Source organism: Cygnus olor, chromosome 4 (genome assembly GCF_009769625.2).
Source record: "Cygnus olor isolate bCygOlo1 chromosome 4, bCygOlo1.pri.v2, whole genome shotgun sequence".
In the NCBI taxonomy this organism is placed as follows: domain Eukaryota; kingdom Metazoa; phylum Chordata; class Aves; order Anseriformes; family Anatidae; genus Cygnus; species Cygnus olor.
The window spans coordinates 77224727-77246702 of NC_049172.1; the positions used below are offsets into that span (position 1 = coordinate 77224727).

Below are 21976 nucleotides of genomic sequence, written 5' to 3' on the forward strand. Positions count from 1 at the left end.
AGGGCAGCTTGGCCACCGAGGGCGAAGGAGGAGGCGGCAGGCGGGAGGCAGGACGTAACTTTTATTAACCATTAGAAACCATAAGAAACCACGTTATTCATTAAAGTTTTACATACAGTACATTTTTCTTTTTCTTTTGTTCCAACTTCACAGGTCAGGGCGAGCGGCTGGCGGCGGTGCTGGCGGCGAGCAGGGCTGGGGCGAGCGCCCCGTGAGCGGGACCCTCCTGAGCCCCCCCGGGTCGGTTTTGGGGCAGCAGCAGCTTGGGGCGGGTTTGTGGAAGCTTTACCTGGGTTTAGCTTGCCGTAGGTGCTCGCTGTTACACTGCGGAGCAGCCTCCGCCTTCCCTGCTGCCCTCGCCGCCGAGCAGCAGGAGCAGGGGCGCAGGGGTCCCGCGGGGCATCCTTGGAGCATCCCAGGCTTCGGGGACTCTTTGGGAAACAAACCTGGGCCTGGCTCTCTCCGAAGTGAGCCCAAACATCCCCGACCACGTCAGGGCGAGGGGGTCACTTCTGTACCAAGCTGCCCCGAGTTTCCTCCCGGTTCAACCAGGAGGGGAGGAACCAGGCTGAAACCCTCGGGAAACGCTGGTGGCACAGCTCCCCCCGGGAGGTGGCTGCTTGGGGAAGAGGGAGAAGCAAAACCGGGCAAGCCCCGGATCTGTCAGCAGGTCCTGCCTGCGGGACCCAGCGCCAGCCCGCTGCCAGCCTGCCGCACGCTGCTCGCCCCCGCTCGCTCTGAAATACCGAGTCTGCAGACCGGGGAGGATGAAGAACGGCGATATAAATATAAATTAAGTGACGTGGGGAGGGGGGAAGGTCCTTGTCCTGCCGACATCCAAAACCTCAGTCAAACACAGCATCGCGACGTCGATGTTTGCAGCGCGGCAGCCGGTGCTGGTGCGGACGGGAGGGGAGGGAGGACGGGGAGCAGGAGCGGGCATCGGGGCCACCGCGAGCACGTGCCACACTTGGGGACAAGGGCATCTGCCTGCAGCCCCGGCGGGGCAGTGAGCTGTGGTCTGAGCCGAGCAGGAGGAGGGAACATCCACCGTGCCCCCCACTCTGTCCCTGCCTCCTGCCAGCCCCCTGTCCTGCCTCAGTTTCCCCACCTACGCTCTGGGCGCGGACCCCTCCTGGGCAGCTCCCATAAAGTGCTCCAGGCGTGAGTGATCGACAACTGCTGTGCCACAGAAACGCTTGATTTAAAGGAAAAATAGTCACTGGGACCTTTCCATAAAATCATTTATTTTAAATATTTCCCCGCACTGTGGCTGGGGCCGCGTCCTCCCGCAGCAGGGGCAGGCTCGGGCGCTGCTGCCTGGGGTTCCTGCACCCGGCACCGAGCTGCACGGGCAGCGGAGGACGCGGGGTCCCACGTCTGCCTGCAGTGCACACCCTCAGGGATTTGCTTTACCCCGGGCAGGGACCTTTGCTAGGTGGTTTCTGGTGTTATTTTGAACTTCTTTCTGCCTCTCTTCCCCAAACACTTCAGTTCTGTTGAAAAAAAGAGAATGTGAGACTCTTAAAGCTGACTTTCGCTCAGTGCTTACAAGGCTGGCTCTAGTTCCAGCTCCTGCTTTTCCTCTTTTCATTTCCCGGACAGAAATCTGCAGAGCTTCCCCCACCCGCAGCAGACGTTGGGTGTGAGTGGTTTGGTCACTGCAACCCCCGCAGAGCAGAGCAGCCCGCGGGGTTTTGCCATGGGCTTCCCAGGAAGCCTCTGCACCCAAACGCACAGCCCCGTCCACGGGGTGAGCCGGGAGCACTCTGCAGGGCGTCCTGCTGGGAATAATGCCACTGCAGAGCATCCTGCCAGGGAATAATGCCACTGCAGGGAATCCTGACGGGGAATAATGCCACTGCAGGGAATCCTGACGGGGAATAATGCCACTGCAGGGCATCCTGATGGGGAATAATGCCACTGCAGGGAATCCTGATGGGGAATAATGCCACTGCAGGGCGTCCTGCTGGGAATAATGCCACTGCAGGGCGTCCCGCCAGGGCAGTGCCTCTGCAGGGTGTCCTGCCAAGGGGATGCCACCGGAGCATCCTGCCCAGGAGGTGCCAGGCAAGGATCCTGCCCACATGATGCCGCCCAGGAGCAGCCCCAGCACCGCGCACAGGCTGAGTCCTGCCCAGCAGTAAGCTGCCATCCCCACCACTGCCGGGGCTGAGCCCTGCTCCTGCCCAGCAGTGGGAGGACTGGCACCGGGACCCTATGGCCACCGGGACGCTTCAAGAGAACCTCAGCCAGCGCTCAAAGCCCTTTGCAGGTGGGGAAACTGAGGCCCAGACGCTTGCCCAAGAACAGGCAGAGACACGGCCTGGTCCTGCCCTGCGCTCTCCCTTTCGGGTTGCCCTCCCGCCTGTCCCCATCCCCAGGGACATGGTGACCCCAGCACTTCGGGTGACAGCCCGCAGGGACCAGGGCTCTGCGGTTTCACCCGTGCCGCTCCGTGGGACGTGAGCAAACAGCGGGAGACGTCCACAGGGCATCAGCACCCCCTGCCCACCCCCGGGGGCTGCTCCTCTCCCACAGCAGAGACCACAGCATCGTCCTGCAAGCCCTGCCCGGGGGTACCTGGAAGGGGAGGTGGCCCCGGTGGATCCAGCAGTGTGGGAAGGGGACGCGGCGGTGCCGGTGACACGGGACACCCGGGAACCCAGGCAGCGGTGACCAGGCTCGGCGTCAGCCCTAGCGAGAGGAGGTGGGCGGCGTAGTCCTCGGTGGGATCTTAGTTCCTAGGGAGGGGGCCGGGCGTGCACGCACACACACACGCACAGCACCCGGACATTTGGTAAAGTCTTTCAAACCCCACTCGCGAAACAAGCCCCGTGTGGGGCGCAGGGTGCGTGGGGACGGAGGGGGGGCAGGACGCCTTTTGACACTCGTTTTCACTTAAGGGCTCGGCTTCTTGCTGGGTATAGAATTGTCTTTCCTTTCCAGCCGCGTGTAAGGCTCAAAAGCGGAACTGCCCAGTCCGTAAGCGCTCGGGAGGTCGTGCAGGCTGCCCAGCAGCGGCGCCCCGAAGCACAGCGGGGCCGCGGGCAGCCTGGCCGAGGAAGAGGAGGAGGAGGATGAGGAGGAGGAGGCGGCGAGGGCAGGGACCTGCAGGCTGAAGGCTCCGGTGCCGGGGGGGCTGCTGCGGCCGCCCAGCCCCGGTGAGGTGGTTCCCGGGGTGGCCACGCCGGACCCGCTGCCCGCAGGACTCCCGACGGGGTGGGAGGTGGGGGACAGGAGGCTGGGGGGGGCCGGGACGGAGAGGAGCCGGCCTTGCTCCAGCAGCCGGAGGATGTTGCAGGTGGCGAAGGACTCGGAGGTGGAGGTGGAGCGTTTCTCAGAGTCCCTGCTCTGGTCCTTCTTCTGCTTGGTGCGCCGGTTCTGGAACCAGACCTTGACCTGGGGAGGGGAGCGGGGGGACGGGGCAGGGGGGGACAGAAAGGCACGGGCAGAAAGACAGCACGGGGAGGGCAGGGACAGAGAGACAAGAACCAGGAGAGAGTGAGAGATGCGAGAGAGACAGACGTGTTAAAACAAACGCCCGAGCCCCGTGCCCCCGCAGAGAGGCTGCGGGGAGCCCAGCCCGCTGCCATTTCCAGAGAAACAGCAAATTTCTGAAACAGCAAAGCTCTGAAACAGCAAAGTTCTGTGTCTGCGAGGGGGAAGCGGGGCCAGGGCCTGCTTCCCATGGTGCTGCCCGTGCCCATGGGTGCTCTCCTGGGGCAGCTGAGCTACGGGCGCTGGGCATCCCCTGTGGTGCCCCTAAACCCCAGCTGCGGCTCTGCCGTCCTGCCCAAGCAGCAGGAGTGTCCCCGGCCATGCTACGGTGCTGGGGTCACCTTCGGGCACAGCACGGCTCTGGTGGCCCTGAACATCTGAAGGCAGAGCCGCTTCCAGGCGTGAAGCCGCGGGGAACGGGGCAGGCATCCCCTCCCCAAGCTGCCTCGAGCATCCCTGCTCCAGCCCCTCCATCCATCCTCCGGCCCGCAGGAACTCCAAAACTGGAGCTCGAGCACCTGAGTGCCCGGGTGGGACGGGCCCCCAGCCCTCTGCCCCGCATGTCCCTTGTCCCACGGCCACCCTACGTGCTGGGGCCAGCTCAGGGCTCAGCCTGCGGGTCGGGGCTGCCCCGGCACCCCTAACCTGGTGGCATCGCCACGCTTCTGTCCCTCCCTGGCAGAGCAGAGGGGTAGGAGAGGCAGAAAGAGACAGAGAGGGGAAGGAGGGACAGACGGACAGGCAGAGGCAGGTGAGGGAAGGAGACGGGTGGGAAGACATTCGTGTTAGCGCCTGGCAGGAGGGGCTGCCACCCTTGGGGCCGCTGCAGCATCGCCCCAGGACGGCCACCGAGCGGCACAGCCCTCGCGCGTCCCCCGGCACAATAGACCCACAGTGCAGAGCTAATGGACCGTGGGCTGGAGGAGGTCGCAGCCCCCGGCCCCTTTCTGGGGGAATAACAACGCAGATGTCTGCGCGAAGCCGGCCGCGGGCTGGGGCTGCTCGGGGAGGAGCAGGGACACCAGGACCAACATCCAGCACCTGAGCCTGCTGGAACACGCGCCATCGCCAGCCCACGTCCTGCCCACACCCGTTCCCAAGGGGGGGCCCTGCATGACCGCTCACCTCCATCCCAAGGGGCCCTGGGTCCCTCCTTGCCACTGGGGTCCCCAGAGCTGATGTCCCCTTCTCACTGCCCCCATCCCTCCCTCCACATCAGTGAGCAGGACAGGCCACACACCTCCACCGCCCTGCATCCTGGGGCACAGCATCCCACCACGGGGTTAGCAGCCCCTGGCTCTTCTGGTGGGCACTCCCCAGGGCGGCCCCGTTCTCCGGGGAGGGGGCAGTGAGCCACCAGATTAACCTGGTCCTCCTTGGGATGCCCAGCAGCAGCGCTGTGAGAAGAGGACCGGGGAGAACAGTTCCCAGGCCAGCACGGGTCCTGCTGCTGCTCCGGGACAGCAGCCAGGCAGAAATGCGCAGCTCCAGCCCATGTGCTTCGAGCCCAGCCCAATCTGTGTCCTTCAGCCCCACATCCCCAGCACCAGTTTTCACCCCTGTCCGTGCTCTCCCAGTCTGAGCACATCACCTCCCCGTGCCCTGGAGTGCCGGGGGGGCGTCTCACAGATCCATCAGCTTTTGGTGCAAAGGGAAACCGAGGCACGGACAGCCCCTGAGGAGCTCATTGCATTGCAAAGTACCCCGGATCCCAGCAGGGTGGGATGCCGTGCTGAGCAGCACCAGCCCGGGCAGGGCATTACCGCGCTGAGGGACTTTGGAGCAAGCACCTGAGTGGAGGCACAGCCCCATCACCACGCGCCGAGAAGGACAAAAGGCACCGGCGTGTCCTGCACGTGGGACGAGCAAGCCCCAGGTGACGAGGCCGGTGCAGCGCACCCACAGCAGCACAGCGGGGGCAGGCGAGGAGGACGGGGTCCCCTCACCGGTATTTTTCCTAAGACGAGAACCAGGAGGCACCAAGTGGGGTTTCCAGGTCGGGGCTGGGTCAGCACCTGCGCCGCTGCCCTCTGCGCCCTGCGCCCCAGCCCAGCGCTGCGCTCCTCGTCCTCCCACCCCCTGCCCGGCAGGGGCTCCTCCTGTCTGCACGGGTGCCGTACCCGACGAGCAGGATCACATTTGCCCTCATGGCTAAAGTTCATATCCAGCTTGTTGCTAATTAGTAGATCCATGTCCTTTTCATCCTCCATTACGATCAAGGGCTGCGTCCCTCTCGCCGGAGATGTAAATAAGCTCAGCCAGACCCGGTCCTCGACGAGTCCATGAGTAATTCCCCTCCAGCCCTTCGTCTTCCAGCAGTATCCGTCCCCACCTCCCCTCTCGTATGGTTCTCACCGCAGCCAGAGCTTTGCCAAGGTCTTATCTTCATTTTGTCCCGGCAAAAAGCCGCCTCCTGCCCCCGGGGTGCCGGCACGGAGGAGGCAGGCGGCACAGAGGTGAGCCCGAGGGGATACGGCTCACAAGAAGCCCGGCAAGAGCTCTCGGCGTGGTGCTGCAGGTGTGAGGACAGGCACGGGCTGAGGCTTACAAATCTGTGAGCGTTCGGAGGAGTCCTGGTGCTGGGGACACAGGCAGTTACCGCGCCACACGGCCAGGTCCAAGGGTGCCCAGCTGGGACGCGGGCATGCGCTTCCCACCCCTGCCTGCACCAGAACGAGCAGAGCCGCTCCCAGGAGAAGGGTAAGGGAAGTGCAGGAGGAGCGCTGAGCGCCGCGTGAAAGCAGGGCTGCAATTCCCTCCCCTCCCAAGCAGCTCCTGCCGCTGCGGGAGGTCCCCAGGGCCACAGCCAGCCCCGAAACCGCGCGCCTGGGAGCTGGGACGTGCGGCGCTGGAGGCAGCATGTGAGCTCCCCGCGTCTGCGAGGCTTGGGCAGCCGGCTTAATTTAATTCAATTTAATGGTTTTATTTTATTAGTTAGTTTAACATATTAATTTAATATATTAATATTTTTGTTTGCTTTACTTTAAATGCACCCCCCCCCCCCCAGTGCCTGCCCTGTGCCAGAACGAGCAGCCGGACTGGCAGGGGCACAGCCCCGAGCACCCAGCTGCTGGGCATTTCCCTGCACGAGGCTTCCCTCACATGGGGAAGGGTTCGTCCCCTGCGAGCTCACTGCCAGAGGCCCCACGGGACCCCCCGGCAGCCCCCACGTTGTCTCATGGTTTCTCCGTGGGCCCCCTCGCGCTGCACCTTGTGCTGGGGCTGCCCCCCCTCCCAGCATCCTGCAGTGCACGGGGGGTGCAGGGAGAGGAATTAAAGATTCCTCGGACTGCAGGAGGCCGGATTCCTGCCTCCATCCTGCTCTGATGGGGGAAAAGGGTCACTGGGAGGAGTGGGGTGAGCCTAATGGGGCAGTGCCATGGGGAGGTGGAGAGTGGCCGATTCCCTTCCCCTCCGAGCAAAGCTGCTGCCAAACACTCTCCCCCTGTCCCCCTGCCCCCCGTCCCCCTCCAGCCCACCTCCGAGGCCGGGCTGAGCACCACCAGCCCCCCTGTGCCCCCCATACATCACAGCAGTGATGTCTCCGACCGCCCCCCCCGGCTCCCCACTTGGCAGCCGAGCAGCAGAGCCGCGTGCTCGGTGCCACCTGCTCCCCTGCACTGGGAAAACGACTCAAAATGTCACCGAGCACCGGAGCTTCCCAGGGCTCTGCTGTGGGGATGCTCCGAGAAGTCACTCTGTCCGTCTGTCCGCCTGCCAAGCAGTGGGACGGACACACATGGGCTCTCCCCATGCCCAGGCTGCCCCACAAGGCGCAAGTGCCCGCATCTGGGTGGGAAGATTCTACATGAGAGACTTCACCAGCACGTGCCAGCAACACCGAGTGCTTTAAAGCATCCCCCAAACCAAACAGTCACTGCACCCGCTTCTCTGCACCGCCAGTGGAAAAGCCGCCCAAGGGGCAGCCAGGATTTGGGGTGTGCAAAACCACCAGGGGACTGAGGGGGCTGGGGCAGGAGGAAGGCACCAGCAGCCCCCCCACGGGTCCCCTGCAGGGAGCTGTGCGCAGCGGCTGCCTTTTGGCACGGCCCCACGCGCCCACACACTGCGCACACGCGCGTGCTCTGATCCACGCGCGCTCCTGCCCACACGTGTGCGCTGGCACGGGCAGCACCACGTGCGCACGCTCGCGCCCTCGGCAGCATCCTGCTCGCAGCCAGCCGCGGGGCCACGTCTCCCCCGAGGGGAGAAGCAGGGCGGGGGGCACGGCCCCCGGGGGAACAAGGCCGGGCAGCGGGGATGCTGCTGCACAGAGCAGCGGCTGCAGCACGTGCGGGCAGCCCTGGGCAGGCTCCTCCTGGCTGACCCCGCGCTGCTGCAGCATCAAGAACGGGCACGGGGCCCTGTGCCATGAGCACGGCTCTCACACGGCTGCGGGCAGCGTGGGGCACCAGGAGCAGCAGCCCACACGAGCTCTGCGGGGGGGGAGTTGGTCCCCAAAGCCTTTGCCCCCCGCCACCTCCTTCCGTGGCTGAGCCGGGGCTGCAGTGCTGGGAGCGGCTGCCGGGACCCTGCTCGGATCCCTGCCCTCCGCCCGACACCTCTCAGCTACAAAAGAAACGATTTCCAAATGATTAACCCCGATTAAGGCCCCCAGCCGGCAGGCCAAGCTCCCCGTGCCGCTCCGGGGTGGAAAGGTGGAGGGAGCCCGTGGCTGGGGCGGGGAGGGAGCAGACATCGTGGGGAGGGAGCTCAAATTGTGGGGAGGGAGCCCAAATTGTGGGGAGGGAGCCCACATTGCAGGGCAGGAGCCCGCATCGCCCTGGGGCATTTGGAGCATCCCAGAGCCCAACGAAGCATTTTGGCTGCAGTCCCCCTGCTCCGCTCGCCCATCGCTGCCCCAGGCCCTGCGAAAGGTCCCACAAGATTTCCCACCCCACGCCAGTCCCCACCTAGCCGGATACAGCCCCTGGGCACTGCCCTCCTCTCTGCACACCTATTTTTCATGTCACAGGGCACCCAGCAAACGCGTGGCACTGGCAGGAGGCTGAGCAGCGGCACGACATTTCTCCGTGTGGTCACAGTTCACTGGAGGAGCCGAGCAGAGCCCGAAGCCGCCGCCGCTGCCCACCCAGGTCCCGTGCCCTCAGCCCTGCTCACTAAGCCGTGCCGGCGCGCACACACTCGTGCAGGCGCGCACGCTCACCTTCGCCATCTCCCCCCGGCCGCCCTGCCCTTCCCCAGGCTCCCCGTTGGGAAGGCACCGAACCTCCCCAGCCCATCGGCAGCTCCGCGCCCCACGGTCTGGAGCTCCCCATCCCCTGGTGCTGGCGCCCTCGGGCCTCGCCACGTGGGGGACGCGGGGCCGGGCGTGGGCAGGGCGGGGGGCTCGCCTGTTTTTTTTTAACGCCGTTTGTTATTTAACAGCCCGGCCCCGGCAGTGACCCCGGTGCTGTGACGCGCTCCGCGCCGTGCGCATCCATCGCGCCGGGCAGCCGGGCGCTTCGCAGCGCCAAACGAGGCCATTTCCCCACCGGTGCTGGGATCCGCCCGGGATTAGCTCCCCGCCGCTGCGCCCACCGTGGTGCGGGGAAGGTGGGAGGCAGCCTGCCGCAGTCCCAGCTCCCGGCGCACCCGGCTGCCCTTCCTCCTCCTCTTCCTCCTCCTCCTCGCACCACAGCCGGCAGAGCCCTCGCGCGTTGCGTAAGCCGGCGGGCTGCTCGCCCAAGAGGTTTTGTAACCGCGCGGTGGCCGCGCAGACGCTGCCTTCTCGCCAGCCCCGACGGTGATGGGAGCCGGCGCTGAGCACCCACCCCCAGCCCCGAGAGTGCCAGGGTGCAGCACCCACACCGAGCCCTCCGAAATGCCCAGGATGGACGTGCTCCGGGCCATGGCTGTGCCTACGACGCACGACAGAGCGCGTCTGCAATAAGCACCGGGAGCCCTCCCCACCACGCCGTGCTCCGAGCCCCACTCTGCCCCAGCACTGCTGCCGGGCTGAAGGCAGACACCAGCCCTCAGCCTCCCTGTGCCCTGCAGCTCAGGACCATTCCAGCTTGCCAAGAGCATCGCAGGATGCTATAACGCCCCGGCAGGGCTGTGCGAGACGGAGCTGGGCACAGCTGGGTGGGAGCAGCGCCCTCCTCCACCCGGCCCCGCCGCCTCTCGCAGGGGGCACCCAGCCAGTGAGTGCCGAAACCGGGTGGGGACGACCTCAGATCTCCTCTGAGGCTCCGGCAAGGCTGTGGGATGTTTTTCCCCATCTATAAAAAGCCTCGGGGATCCAAAAAGTGGTCTTGGGGAGGAGACAGACCTGGAGGTGGGCAGGGAGCTGTGTGGTGGGAGCCCCAGGCAGCACCGGGGTTCGGGCTGCAGGGCTGGGGTTCCCTGCGCCAGCGGCACCAGAAAATGGGGTGGCATCAGAGCCAGCCCCCGAAACTCCCGTCAGAACTGCTTTCCATCAGAAAGTGGCACTTTTAGGAAACTCCTTCCCCATAATTGCACCCACTGCGATCAGTGGAGCTTGTTCGGAGAACACCCAGCGCCCTCTTACACTTCAGAACCACAACCTTCAATCACAAACTCTGGGATTATCTTCCATTTGCAATTGGAAGTGCCTAATGATATGAATCTCAGTTAAATTTTCCACCTTTATTTACATTGACCATTTTGCTTAGCGCCAGCTGAGTTTGGGGGACTATAGGAGCACCCAAGCCTTTTGGATTACCCCCTAAACCATCTCTAGAGCAGCTGTCTCACAAAAACTCCAAAAATAGGTGAATTTTGGGTGGTGGATGGGTGGGAGGATGGACGGGAGGATGGATGGATGGATGGATGGATGGATGGATGGGTGGATGCCTCCTCAGGAAATAACGTACTTGGCTCTGACAACTATCTATTCTGCATGGTCGGGAAAAGGGATTTCCAACAAAGCTTTGGAAATTTATCTTCCCCACATGCTGAGGACTGCAGAGACTCCAAGGACGACGAGTGCTCTGCCCCATGGCACGAGGCCCAGCCTGGTGGCCCTACCTGCCCCTTACACTTTGGGACGGCTCTGACCCACGGATCCCACCTGAGGCTCTGGATGGCTCTCACCCCCTCCGGACCACAGCTTTCCTGTGGTTCTCCACGCAGGAGGCCAACAGACCGTTGTTTCATTGTTCTCTCGATGCAGGGGCCGATAGTTGTTAATGACTGGAGGTGCGATTAATTTTTAACAGCGTCATCTTAATTGTCGTGCTATAAATAGACCTGCCTGCCCCTCCCCTGGCTCGGCTGCTTTCTCACGTCTGTTTTGCTCGGAGTCAGGGGGAAAAGTCCTGGAAGCCTTGTGCAGGGGGTACCCCCCCCCCCCACCACAGAGGATGCTTGGGGGTCGGGCTGTGGGGCTGAGGATGGCCCAGGACCCTGTCCTGAGCAGGCTCTGCCAGCCGGACCCGCTGCGAGGCACGCAGCGTGGTGCTGGGACCTCTCCTCTCCGTGCCCCACCATCGCTCTACAGGGGGTGTCCAGACCCTACACGGGAGCCCAAAAGCTCACCGAGGTCTCCCAGGAGGTGCACGGTCCGAGGCCCGCCAGCAGTGCTCCAGGACATGGCATCGCCCCCCACGGCCACCCCCGTCCCCCAAGGGGGCTCCTGCGTTTGGAGGAGGGAGCGGGCTTGGAGCTGGGCACCGCACGGAGAGCATCCGGCACAGCAAGCCCGGTCCTCAGCCCCTCGGACATCCCGGGTGCCCCGCACGCAAAAGGGACCCGGGGTGGACGTGTGCCACCTCTGTCCTCACTCCCATGACATAGGAAGAGCTGGCAAAGGCAGCGGGTCGCTTGAACCTGAGCCTGGCATTGAACTCCTGACCCAGAAAGCAAAGCCTCCTGGCCCGGGCAAATCCCCCCAGCCAGCCCACCCCTCCTCGCCTCCCGCCTGGGGATTTGCAGGAATTATCCTCCCCGCGACATCCCCCCGGGGTCGTTCTGCCTCGCCGCTTGGCTTTTCCATCCCGTAACGACACTAAGAAGGGGCACCTTGCCCTAACGCCTGGGGGTAGGGATGCGCTGCCTGGAGACAGCCTGGTGCGGGGAGAGGGGCTGCTGCTGGGGGGACTCGGGCAGCCCCCGTGCACCGCCCCGGGATGAGATGGGATGAGAGAGCCCACTGGGATGTCCCCGTGCCAAGACAGGATGAGGGAACCCACGGGGATGTCCCCATGCCAAGATGGGACATGGGAGCCCACCGGGATGTCCCAGTGGGGACGAGGGAGCCCACCAGGACGTCCCAGCGGGCAGGGATGCATTTCCAAGCCGCTGCTTTACAAGCTAATGGAAGCACTCTCTGGGCTAATTAAACTCGCTTAGCACTAAACTGCCATTTGCACGGATTAATTAGAAAGAAAGAACGCAAACGGCACTGGGCTGGGGCCAGCGCAGCACCCGGCAGGCAGAGCAGGCGCTGGGCCTCCTGCCTGGAGGTGCCCCCCAGCCCTCGCCCGGTGCCCAGCAGTCCCCCAGCTCCCCTGGGGAAGGCAGAGCCGGCCCATCCCAGCAGACGGACACGGGGACAAGGCACAGGGGGGTGCAAGGTAGCCTGGAGCAAGGGGAGACACCGGTGGCTGTGTCCTGGGTGCTTCCCCATCCTCGGTGAGCCCCCACCCTGGGCAATCCCCCCTCTCTGGGGCTGGGGCCAGAGAGGAGAAACCCAGAGGATCCCAGCTGCCCAAAACAGAGGTGAGGTGCTCCGGCTTCCCTGCAACGCGCTGCAGTTGCTTCCTTCCTCCAGGACCACCAAAAAGCAGGACCAGATGCTGGGGAAGTAAAACAGGAGCCCAAAGATGCATTTTTTCTGAGTCAGGATCCCTCGGGGCCACACCGAGGGGCAGCCTGGCTGCGGCCCCCCAGCTGCGATGCCACCGTGTCCCTTCCCACCTCGTCACGCTGCCTGCGCCCTCTCCTTTCGCAGGGTTGGATCCTTCCTTCCCTGACTGCTGGCAGGGGCAGAGCCCACCCGGGCAGTGCTGGCCCTGTGTGCATGGGGGGACGTGGGGGGGTCCCGCCACGGGTGCAATTCGAGGTGTAATTCAAGGAGGGAGCGCAAAGGATCTGCCCCACGGTCCCAGTCGCCAGCACAATGCCAAATTCGACCAAGAGCGAGCCACAGGATGCTGGTGGCTGGAAACTGCACAAAACATCAGATGGAGCAGTTACCCCACGGACTGCCCCGGGTCCTGGGAGCTGGATAGCTCACTGGGACGGAAACCACCCAAAGTATGAGAAATGCAGCAATTATTGCAAAAATTGGATTTTCCGTGTCTGAGGCAACGGGCACAGGGGAGCCCCGTGGGACAGGAGTGGCTGGTGCTGAACCCCCAGCTCTGGGTCACATCTCAGGGGGGGAAGCGTGGTGCGTGGGCCGTGCAGCACAGACGCGTCCCCCAGCCAGGGGGGCATCACCAAGCTCCTGCCACAAAACCTCCCCGACGCAGACAGCAACGCCTGGGTGTGCAGAGAGCCCGCAGCGCCGACCCAGGGGCCCCACCTCGCCAACGAGAGCGGGGCCGGGGAGGGACGGCGGGGGGCACGGAGCTGCCGCTGGGAACTGGCTGCAGGGGAAGAAACGCCGTGAAAAGCACAGAAGGGGATTCAAGAAGACAGAGATGAAGGAGAGCGATGGGGAAAAGAGGATGCGGGAAGGAGAAGAGAAGAGGAGAAGAGACAGCCGTGGCCTACAGGGTGTGAATTTTCTCACCGAGCGACGAACGCAGCACCGAGGCACCAAACAACCAGACACTGGGCCCTGACACAAAGGCTGCGCCTCCCCTCCTGCCAGCCCCGGGCTGCGGCAGCCAGCGCCCGCCCGGCCCCGCTGCCCTCCCCTGCTCGTCCCCAGCACGGCCCCGCCAGCGCCGTGCTGCTGGCACCGGCTGCGTCCCCAGGGCTGGCACCGCGGGGAGCAGACCCCGAGCGCAGGACCCGGGGTGCTTCGCTCCTCACCGCGCTCAGCCGTGCCACCAGCACCTCCTGGGACGCGTCCCACAGTCAGAAACCTGCTCCCTGCCACCAGCAGAGCGAGGGGGTGTTGGGGTTGTGTGAGGGGCTCTGCTCCTCCCTGCTCCCCTCGCAGGGCAGCGCAGCGGCCAGAAGGGGGATGCCGTGGGGGTCTCCCCGCAGCCAGACCCCCAGCACGGCACGCAGCAGGAGCCTGAAGCCAGGGGCCGGGCTGCTGGCAGCGAGGGAGGATTTGTTCTGTGAGACTTTGGGAAAAATTGAGATTATTTCCAATCTGAATGTGGGAGAACTCGTAGCTGTCTCCAAACGTGCCTTACTGGCCAGACGGAGCAGACGGAGTTATTTTGGTAGTTCCCAGCTGTGCTGTTTGGCACCGGCGTCTTCATTAAATTTATTGTTATTACATTTGCATTAGTTTTCAAACCGAAACCACTGCAACCCCAGCAGACACACTCCTGCTTAGCAGACGTCACCACAACCCCCAGAGCACGGCACAAACTCCTCCACCTCCGCTCGCCCGGACCGCACAGCCCAGCGCAGCTCTCCCCGCGCCCCGCAGACCTCAGCAGAGCTGTGCTGGGGCAGGGTGCGTGCATGTACTGGATTTATGGTGTGGGTTAACCACCACACAGCAGACCTGGACAGCCCGCATGCAGCCTGCTCCCGGCAGCACCGGGCGCTCCTGCCCGACCACGCAGTGCCGCGGGCGCTGCCGTGAGCGTTTTGGGGCAGCACCGAGAGTTTTGGGGCAGCACCACGGCACCAGGGATGCTCCCTGCAGACCCCACATGGGTGCTTGGCCCCCCCCTTAACAGGCAAACTGACCGCTCCTTGGCTCAAAAAGTAATAGTGTGAGGGCACCTCACACACAGCACCTCGCACACAGCACCTCGCACACAGCACCTCGCACACAGCACCTCGCACACTTCTCCCAGCTCCAGACCGAAACACGAGCGAGCCGGCACGCACCGAGCCCCTCCTTGGGGGCTGGAGCTGTGGGCTGGGGTCAGCCGCAGGCTCTGCACCGGGACAGCTCTCCCCCTCCCCTGCGCCCACCTTCCCCCTCCCCACGTCCCCGGGGAGGCCCAGGGGAGCCGGGGATGGCAGCGGGACAGCGGCTGGCCCCTTACCTGCGTCTCGGAGAGGTTGAGCTGCCGCGCTAGCTCGGTCCGCTCGCGGCCCACCACGTACTGGCAGCGCTGGAACTCCAGCTCCAGGCGGTAGAGCTGCTCCGCCGTGAAGGACGTCCGCGTCCGCTTGGGCCGGTCCAGGTCCAGGCCCTTGGGGAGGACGATCTCCCGAATCGTCCCTTTGGCATCTAGGGGGAACGGGGAGAGGGGCCGTCAGGGGGGAGCCTCCGCGGGGGGAAAAAGCCTGGCCGGGGGGAAAGGGGTCTGGGGGAACTGGTCCGAAGCACCCGCTACAGGGGGAGGAAAATCTTCCTTAAATAAGGCTGCACAACGAGGGCCGGGGGGAGGTTTCGTTCCTGGGTTCAACGCAGGAGTAACTCTGAGAAACCGTCCGAGCTGCGGCTAGGAGAGGTGACACCGCATAGTTCAATTGTCCCCTCCGGCCCCAAATGCTACGAATTTATAAATCTGCAGGGAGTGTTAACAGTTCTTCATAAAAACGGGGATTTTTTTTTCAAAATGAAAAATAGAAACCAAAAAACTCCTTAAGGAAAACGAAGCGTTTGGTCACAGATAAAATAGTTTCTGAAAGCTAGAAGCAGAAGAGAGTTGTATACCAAGAAAGAGTTCAAGTTAAACTGAATTTTAATTAAAAAGAAATTTCATTTTTTGTTTATGTCCTGCCTTTAGAATATTGGGGGGAAAAATCCCTGTTTAAATTCCCTTTTTATAAAGGTATTCTCACTGCAGGAATACTCTCATTACAAGTCAGCAGCCCCCACTTCTGGGGCAGTTCTCTCTCATTGAGCCCCTTCTGGATGCGCTGTGTGCCTCGGGATGCTCCCGCGCCCCGGAGGACGGGCTGGGGGGGTGCTGGTGGGACATGGCTGGGACCAAAACGGCACGGCACCACCGAGCGGTGCCAGCCCCAGCGTGCCCAGCCCCACCGGGTGTGCAGCGCCTGCACCTCCTGAATGCTTTACCATGGGGCAAAACCGCCAAGACCAGACACACTGGAGCAACTGGGGGTCTCAGGGCTGCGTTCGAATACTCCAAGGGAAAGGAGGCTTTTGTTAAGAATAAAACTGTTGCACGTGGAGAGCAACGAGACCCGCAGCGGCTTTGCAGCTGGGGGTGTTCCCAGCTGCCCTGCTGCGGAGGCTGCAGATTGCACCAGGCTGGGACTGCTGCTGCCCAAAGCCTTCCTCGGGGAAACACGGGGATTTGGCTCCCACATATCGCACCAGCCCCTTCCATGCTGCAGGATGCTGCCTGCAGCCCGTCCCAAGGAGCCCCAGCATTACTTTGCACTGACAGGGTGCTTGCCCTGCTACCTACCGAGGGGTCTGGGTGCTGGGTACAGCACCAGAATTAAAAATCGCCCCTGCAAACTCCCTGCTGGGTTCCTCCAGCACTCCCAGAGCACAAACCCCTCGTGCTTGCCGTCCTTTGCGCTGCCTTTCCTTAAACACCACGGGCACAGCGCTAATCACCAGCAACACTGGTAGAGCCACGTTGAAGCAAAGCCTGGCCGCAAAGCCCCCGGTTCTGCCAAGCGCCTTTCCTGCAACATGCAGGGTAAAAAACACTCACAGAAACCACGGCGAGGCCGCTGCAGGCAGCCCGCTTCCCAGCCCCTGGCTTCAGGGCTCCCCGGCCCCGCGGGACCCAAGGGCTCCAGCAGCCCCGGCTGGAGGTAAGTTGCTTTCTCTTTCTGGCTGACTCAGGCGTGAAAGGATTATAAAGCTGCTGGGGCAGGAAGGGGGAAACAGGGAGGAGGAGACAGGGAGGGGGCGATGGAGCTGGCATGGGGACGACGGGAACGGGGAGCAAGCACGGGCTTGGGAGAGGTACCCGAGTCCTGAAGCTGTTTTCCTACCATCAAGCCGTGGTGCGTGGCAGCGGCACCATCCCGGCGGCCAGAGCCCGATCCGGGATGGAGCACAGCACTGCAGGAGGCGCTGGGACCACAGAGCACATGGGGAGGGCCGGGGGGGAAAGACGGTCTGGGGGAGGCAAGGAGCCTGTGCTGGCCTCTGGCCAGGCGGGGAAGGTGCCCTCTGCCCCAGGGTATCTCCAGCAGGATTAGGACGCCGGTCTGGGAACCGTTTTGCAAGGGGCAGAGCGTTGGCTGGGATGGCACCCGGACCACGTCCGCACTCCGCAGCCACGCCGAGGTCCCCCAGCACAACAACAGCCGGGGCTGTAAGCAAGGAGCAGCCAGCAGAGACCTCCACGCTGCCCAGCCGCAGCTGCAACAATGTGCCCCTCCGCCCTCGCCGCTCCACACGGCCCTGCTGGCATTATTAGCGGTATTATTAATTGTTATTTCCCCCGCCAGCTGGGTGCGGGGAGGGGGAGCGGGCTGGGTGTGATGCGTGCAGAGCCGCAGCACGCCGCGCCAGCTCGGCAGGGCCCCGTGCCCCAGCCCTGCAGCACTCACAGCAGGGCTGCAAGGTGCCCATCCCCACAGGTCTGGGGGGCCTGCAGCCAGCCCCCGGTGCCAGGAAGGGCAGAAATCCCATTAGGGGATTACAGACCCCAAACAGCCCCCAGGTCCTGCCACGGCAGCTTTGCAGCCTCCCTGGTGCGGTTGTAGTGAGTCGGTCTGCTCTTGGGGACCGGGAACGCTGATGGCAGCACATCCAAGACAAAATTTGGGACTGAAATCCCTGGAAAGGGGGCTGGTGCCAAAGGGACTGGTCCTCTGCCTTGGCAGCTAAACACGACGAGGCCCTACAGCCAGACAGGGCCGGCAGCAGGAGGGAACGGAGAGCAGGCAGCAGCTTTGGGCAGCCGACCTCGGCGCTGGCAAACAGCGATTTTACAGCAAGCACACGCTGTGCAGCGCATCACACATGGGCTCCCCCGGCACATAAGGGACACATCACGCACTGCAACACAGCGGAGCCAGACCCAGGCTCGGGGACACCGCACACACAGCGGGCGTGCGGGGCGCTCCCCCGGTACACACCAGCTCACACCGCGCACACCCACGTGCACTGACACAGCTGCCGGGACACCCCTGGGGCTCACAGCACCTCGCCAGCCCCCAGTACGGGCACGGGGCTGCTGCAGCCCCCCTATGCCCCAGGAAGAGGAGAACGGGAGAAGCGGGGAGCACCCCGGGCAGCCGCACCCGTGGGCACAGCGGCGGCCGCTGGCTCCGGTACGGCGCAGGTCCCGGTGCATGGGCTCAGCCTGGCCGAGCCGCCGGGGCTCCCGGTGTGCACGGCCCCCAGGCAGGGGGAACGTGGGCCCCCAGGTCGGGAGCGGGGCCGGTGCTGGGAGCAGCACACGCGGAGATGCGGCCCCGTTCCCCCAGGACATTGCAGCCCCTCAGTGCCCAGCCCTGAAACAGCGGAGCGCAGCTGGGAGCCCCCCGCCCAGGCCTGGGGACACGGCTGGAGGATGGGGGCGAGGTGGGGGACAGCGGGCCCGGGTCCACCCCGCCGCGATCCATCCTTGGCGTGGGGGAAATAAAACACCGGGAGGGAGCTGGAGCAGCGGGGAAAACAAAATCACTTTCTGGGAAATCAACGCCGAGCGGCTTCCCTGGCGCTGCCCGGTGCTTGGCACCGAGCCCTTCACCGGGAGCGGGTGCCGGGCCGGCCTCGCCACCGCAGGTGCCCCCGGGACCGTTCCTCAGGGCCAGGGGCTCCCCGCCAGGGCCCCGCTCGCTGCCCGCTGAACTCCGCCGGTTTGCGCCCTTCCTCCCCGCCACCATTTTGTCCGCGCCATGGCGGCTGCAGCAAGATGGTGCGACCGGCCGCTGCCCGGGGAGAACCGGGGCCGGGGAGAACCGGGGGCACCCCCCCGAGCCCCTGGCCGCCCCCGGGCCGCTCCCAGCCCGGCCCCGCCGGGACCGCGGCCGAGCCCGGGCAGAGCCGGGCCTGACCCCGGCCTGACCTCCGCCGGCCTCGGCGGCCAACCGGGGGTGCCCCGGGCGCGTCCCGCAGCCACCGGCCCCGGGCTCCCACCCGCCCCCACCCGGGGAACCGGGGCCGCCGGGGAGGGCTCGGGCTGCCCCGGGAGAGGTCTCCCGACAGGCGCCTATCGCGACACGCGGGAAGGGCCTCGCAGCGCGGCGAGCCCCGAGCGCGGCTCCCTGCAGCCCGGGCGCGTCCCGTGGAGCATCCGCGGCTCACGGCCGCCAAGCGCCACCGAGCCTCCGCCGGGCCACGGCTGCTCGAGCCGAGCCGAGCCGCGCCGAGCCGGGCCCGCTCCTGGGAGCCAGCGGAGACCCGGCTAGAGCCGGGAGGGGAACGCGGCCGTGCCGGGATAGGGGCTCCGGCTGCCGCCGCGCCCCGAGCGCTGGGGAAGGGACCGGGGAAGGGACCGGGGCAGAGCCCGGGCGGCCCCGGCCCTGCTCGCCCAGCGGCCTCCGAGCCCCGGCTCCCGCGGCGGGGTCGCGGTGCCCGCAGCCCGGGAGGATGCGGCGCTGCCGGCCGGGAGCACGGGGCCGCCGAGCGCCGGGCCCCGGAGCCCCAAACTTTCGGGGTTCGCCTCCAGCCCGGCCGGTGCCGGGAGCCGCGGGCCGGCGGCGGGGAGGGATGCTCGGCTGCCCGCTGCCCGCCGCCCGCCGCCCGCTACCCGGGCAGGGCAGAGCCGAGCCGAGCGGAGCCGAGCCGAGCCGAGCCCAGCCCGCCGCGCGCCCGATATTATAAAGAGGGAAAAAAAAAAAAAAAGGAAAAAAAAAAAAAGAAATAGCCCCTAACTCGCCGCCGCTCCGTGACGCTTTTCTCCTGCGACACCGGTTTAAAAGCGAAGCTGCTCCGCTCGCCCTTCTCCCGCTGCGTGCGCGTCCCCCGAGCGGGGCACGGCCGGGCAGGGGTCGTGGACCCCCTCTGCACCCCCGCCCCGGCCGGGCAGAGCCCTGCTGCGCCCCCGGCCCCGCTCCCGGGACCGCGGGGAGAGCGGCCCCGTGCCCGCCGCGCGGAGCCGAACCGGTGGCAGCGGCGGCGGGGCCGGGAGGCCGGAGCCCGTGGCCGGCCGGCGGCGGGGCCGCACCGGGAGCACCGGGAGCGGGGCCGGGCGGGCGCGCGCCGCCCGCCGCTGGCAGCCGGAGCCGCGGGCAGGAGCGGGGAAGCGCTGCCGGGGGGAACCGGGGCCGGGGCCGTACCTCGCACCAGGATGCGGCGGCAGTAGTCCGCCTCGCCGGGTCCCGACGGGCTCTCGGTGTCCGGGGCGCACTCCTTGGAGGAGCCGGGGCTGACCGCCGACGTTCCCGGGATGTCCTTGAAGCCGCCGCCGCCGCGCAGCGCGCTCTCCAGCTCCGCCCGGGTCGGTGCCTTCTCCCGGGCCCGGCCGGCGGCTCCGGGCTCGGCCAGCAGCACGGGGCTCCTGCCAGGCTCGGCCCCTCCATCGCTCATCCCTGCGGGCGCCGCGGCGGGATCAAACATCAGGAGGGAGAGAGAGAGACGGAGAGAGGGAGAGAGGAGGCAAGACTAGGCGGGGGGAGGGCAGCCCCCCCTCCCCAGACCCCTGCCCCTCCCCGCCCCTCCCGGCCCCCCCTGGGCTCGGCGCCCTGGCAGAGCCGGGGGTTCGGCGCCCCGCTCGCCCCCATGGCCGCGGCCCGCCGGCAGCCGTCGCCCTCCTGCCTGCGGGCGGCGGAGCCGGCCCCGGGGCCGGCATTTAAAGCTCGCCCCCTCCCCGCTCCGGGGGGGGACGGAGACGGGGACGGCGGGGTGCCCCCCACCCCCGGCAGGGCACCCCACGGGGGGGTGCTCCGGGGCCGAACGGGAGTTACAAACTTTGACAGCCACCCCCCCCCCCGCCGCCCCCCGGGTGTCCCCCCCCCCGCGCCCTCCCCAGCTCCACCTCCCGCGGCACCTCGCTCCGGGCAAACTTCAGGCGCTCCGGCTCCCCCCGGCGCCGCGCTGCCCGCCCATGGAGCTCCCGGCCCGGCCCCGCCGAGGACCGGCGGCGGCGGCGGCGGCGGCGGGGGGGGGGCGGCGGCGGAGGCGGCGGCGGAGGCGGCGGGGCCGCGCCGCGCCGGGCACCGGCCGCCGATCCGCGTGCGGGGAAATCAACACCGGGAGGGGGGCGGCTGGGGGGCACGGAGGGGAAGGGGAGGCGGCGGGGAGGGAGCTGCGGAGGAAGCGGGCGGGGTGGCGGCGGGAGGACGGGCGCTGCTGCTCCGGCCCGGCCCTCCCCCGCGCCGCCGCTCTGCGCTGCGCATCCCCGGCCCCGCGGCGGCGGCGGCGGCGGCGGCGCGGGGGAGGCGCGGGGAGAGAAGCAGCGGTTTTAAGCCGGCTGCCCGGCACGCACGCAATTTCCTGCCCTCCCGGCCCGTGAGAGCGGTGGGCAAACAAAGAGCCCCTCGGCGGCCGCTGCCCGGCCCCGGGAACGCGGGGGGAGCGGCGGCAGGGCCGGGTCCAGCCGCACCCCACCCCCCCGGGCCGGGCTGCAGCGGCGGCGAAGCGCTCCGGGGTGGAGGGAATAAGGCGAGAAGTGGGCCCCGGCCCGGCTCTGCCCCCCCGGCTGCCCGGTTTCGGGTCGGGGGGCTCGGGGCCGCTCCGCTCCTTCCCCCGGTGGCGGCTCCGCCCGGCAGCTCCGGGCCGGTGGCCGGTAACGGAGGCTTCCCGGTGCCGCCGGAGACACCCCCGCCGCCTCCCCGAGACCTCGCGTTGGTCCCCGCTGAAAGCCCGGGGCCCGGCGCGGCCTCTGCCAGCCCCGAGGCGAGCGCAGCCCCGTGCCCGCCCCGAGCGGCTCGCACCGAGCCCGGCCGGGGCCTCCGGGCCGGGGGTCCCGGGCAGCTGCCCCCCACCCACGGCTCCGTTTGGAGCTCCCTGCGGCGGGGCAAAACCCGTGGGAAAGCGGGGACCCGGCGCTGCTTCACCTCCTGCCGCTGCCCGCAGGACGGGCTGCGAGCGGGACCCCTCTTCGCCGCGCACTGAATCCCCTCAAATCGAAGCGGTTGTAGTGACGGTGGATTAAAAATAAATAAATTAGCTGTTAATCCAATTGCCGGGAGCCCAGCATCCCCGAGAGCTCAATCCCCGACGAAGGACACCGCGAGGGCTCCGTGCCCCCCGACGCCGCAGCTGGGCTCCGCAGCCCGGCACCGGGCGTCCCCCGGGGCTGCGGCAATCGTGGCCGCCGAGGGGCCTGGGCACGGCCGGGGCGGGAGCTCCGGGATTCCCCGGGGACGGGGAGTGCGAGGCCTCCAAACGTGCCGCCGGGCTGCGGTGGGCCCCGAGCCGCCGCTCGGTGTCTGCGGCGCCGTGCGTCCGGCCCCCAAATAACGGGAACCGGCGGAGACGGCGCGGAGCGAATAGAAACGGATTGAGGGGAAGAGAAAGGAAAGAAAAAATTAAAAATAAAGAAAATAAAAAGAAATAAAAAGAGAAAGGCAAAGCGCGGCGCGCGAAGGAGGCGGT

At 66.4% G+C, this 21976-nt stretch overlaps 1 protein-coding gene across 2 annotated transcripts; it reads right to left on the minus strand.

The window, feature by feature from the left end:
- Nucleotides 1–43: 43 nt before the first annotated feature.
- On the minus strand, nucleotides 44–20063 carry VAX2 (ventral anterior homeobox 2). 2 transcript variants are annotated; one of them, XM_040556109.1, is made up of 4 exons: nucleotides 19717–20063; nucleotides 14595–14782; nucleotides 4147–4176; nucleotides 44–3402 (listed from the first exon to the last, which is right to left on the minus strand). In XM_040556109.1, exons 1-4 carry the CDS (start codon nucleotides 19994–19996, stop codon nucleotides 2902–2904), a joined length of 999 nt encoding a protein of 332 aa, XP_040412043.1. In that variant the 5' UTR covers nucleotides 19997–20063; the 3' UTR covers nucleotides 44–2901. The 2 variants fall into 2 exon arrangements, with proteins under 2 accessions (XP_040412043.1, XP_040412044.1); XM_040556110.1 differs by lacking the exon at nucleotides 4147–4176.
- Between the last annotated feature and the right edge of the window lie 1913 nt (nucleotides 20064–21976).

Bases quoted from the DNA above. Each gene is read 5' to 3' on its own strand.
- VAX2 (XM_040556109.1), bottom strand. From the start codon at position 19,996: ATGTTTGATCCCGCCGCGGCGCCCGCAGGGATGAGCGATGGAGGGGCC. The intron at 4,177-14,594 runs GTAAGGGGCCAG...CTGCTCTGCCAG, and splicing joins TCAACCTCTCCGAGACGCAG to GGAGGGACAGAAGCGTGGCG. The intron at 3,403-4,146 runs GTTAGGGGTGCC...TCCCCTCCCCAG, and splicing joins AAGCGTGGCGATGCCACCAG to GTCAAGGTCTGGTTCCAGAA.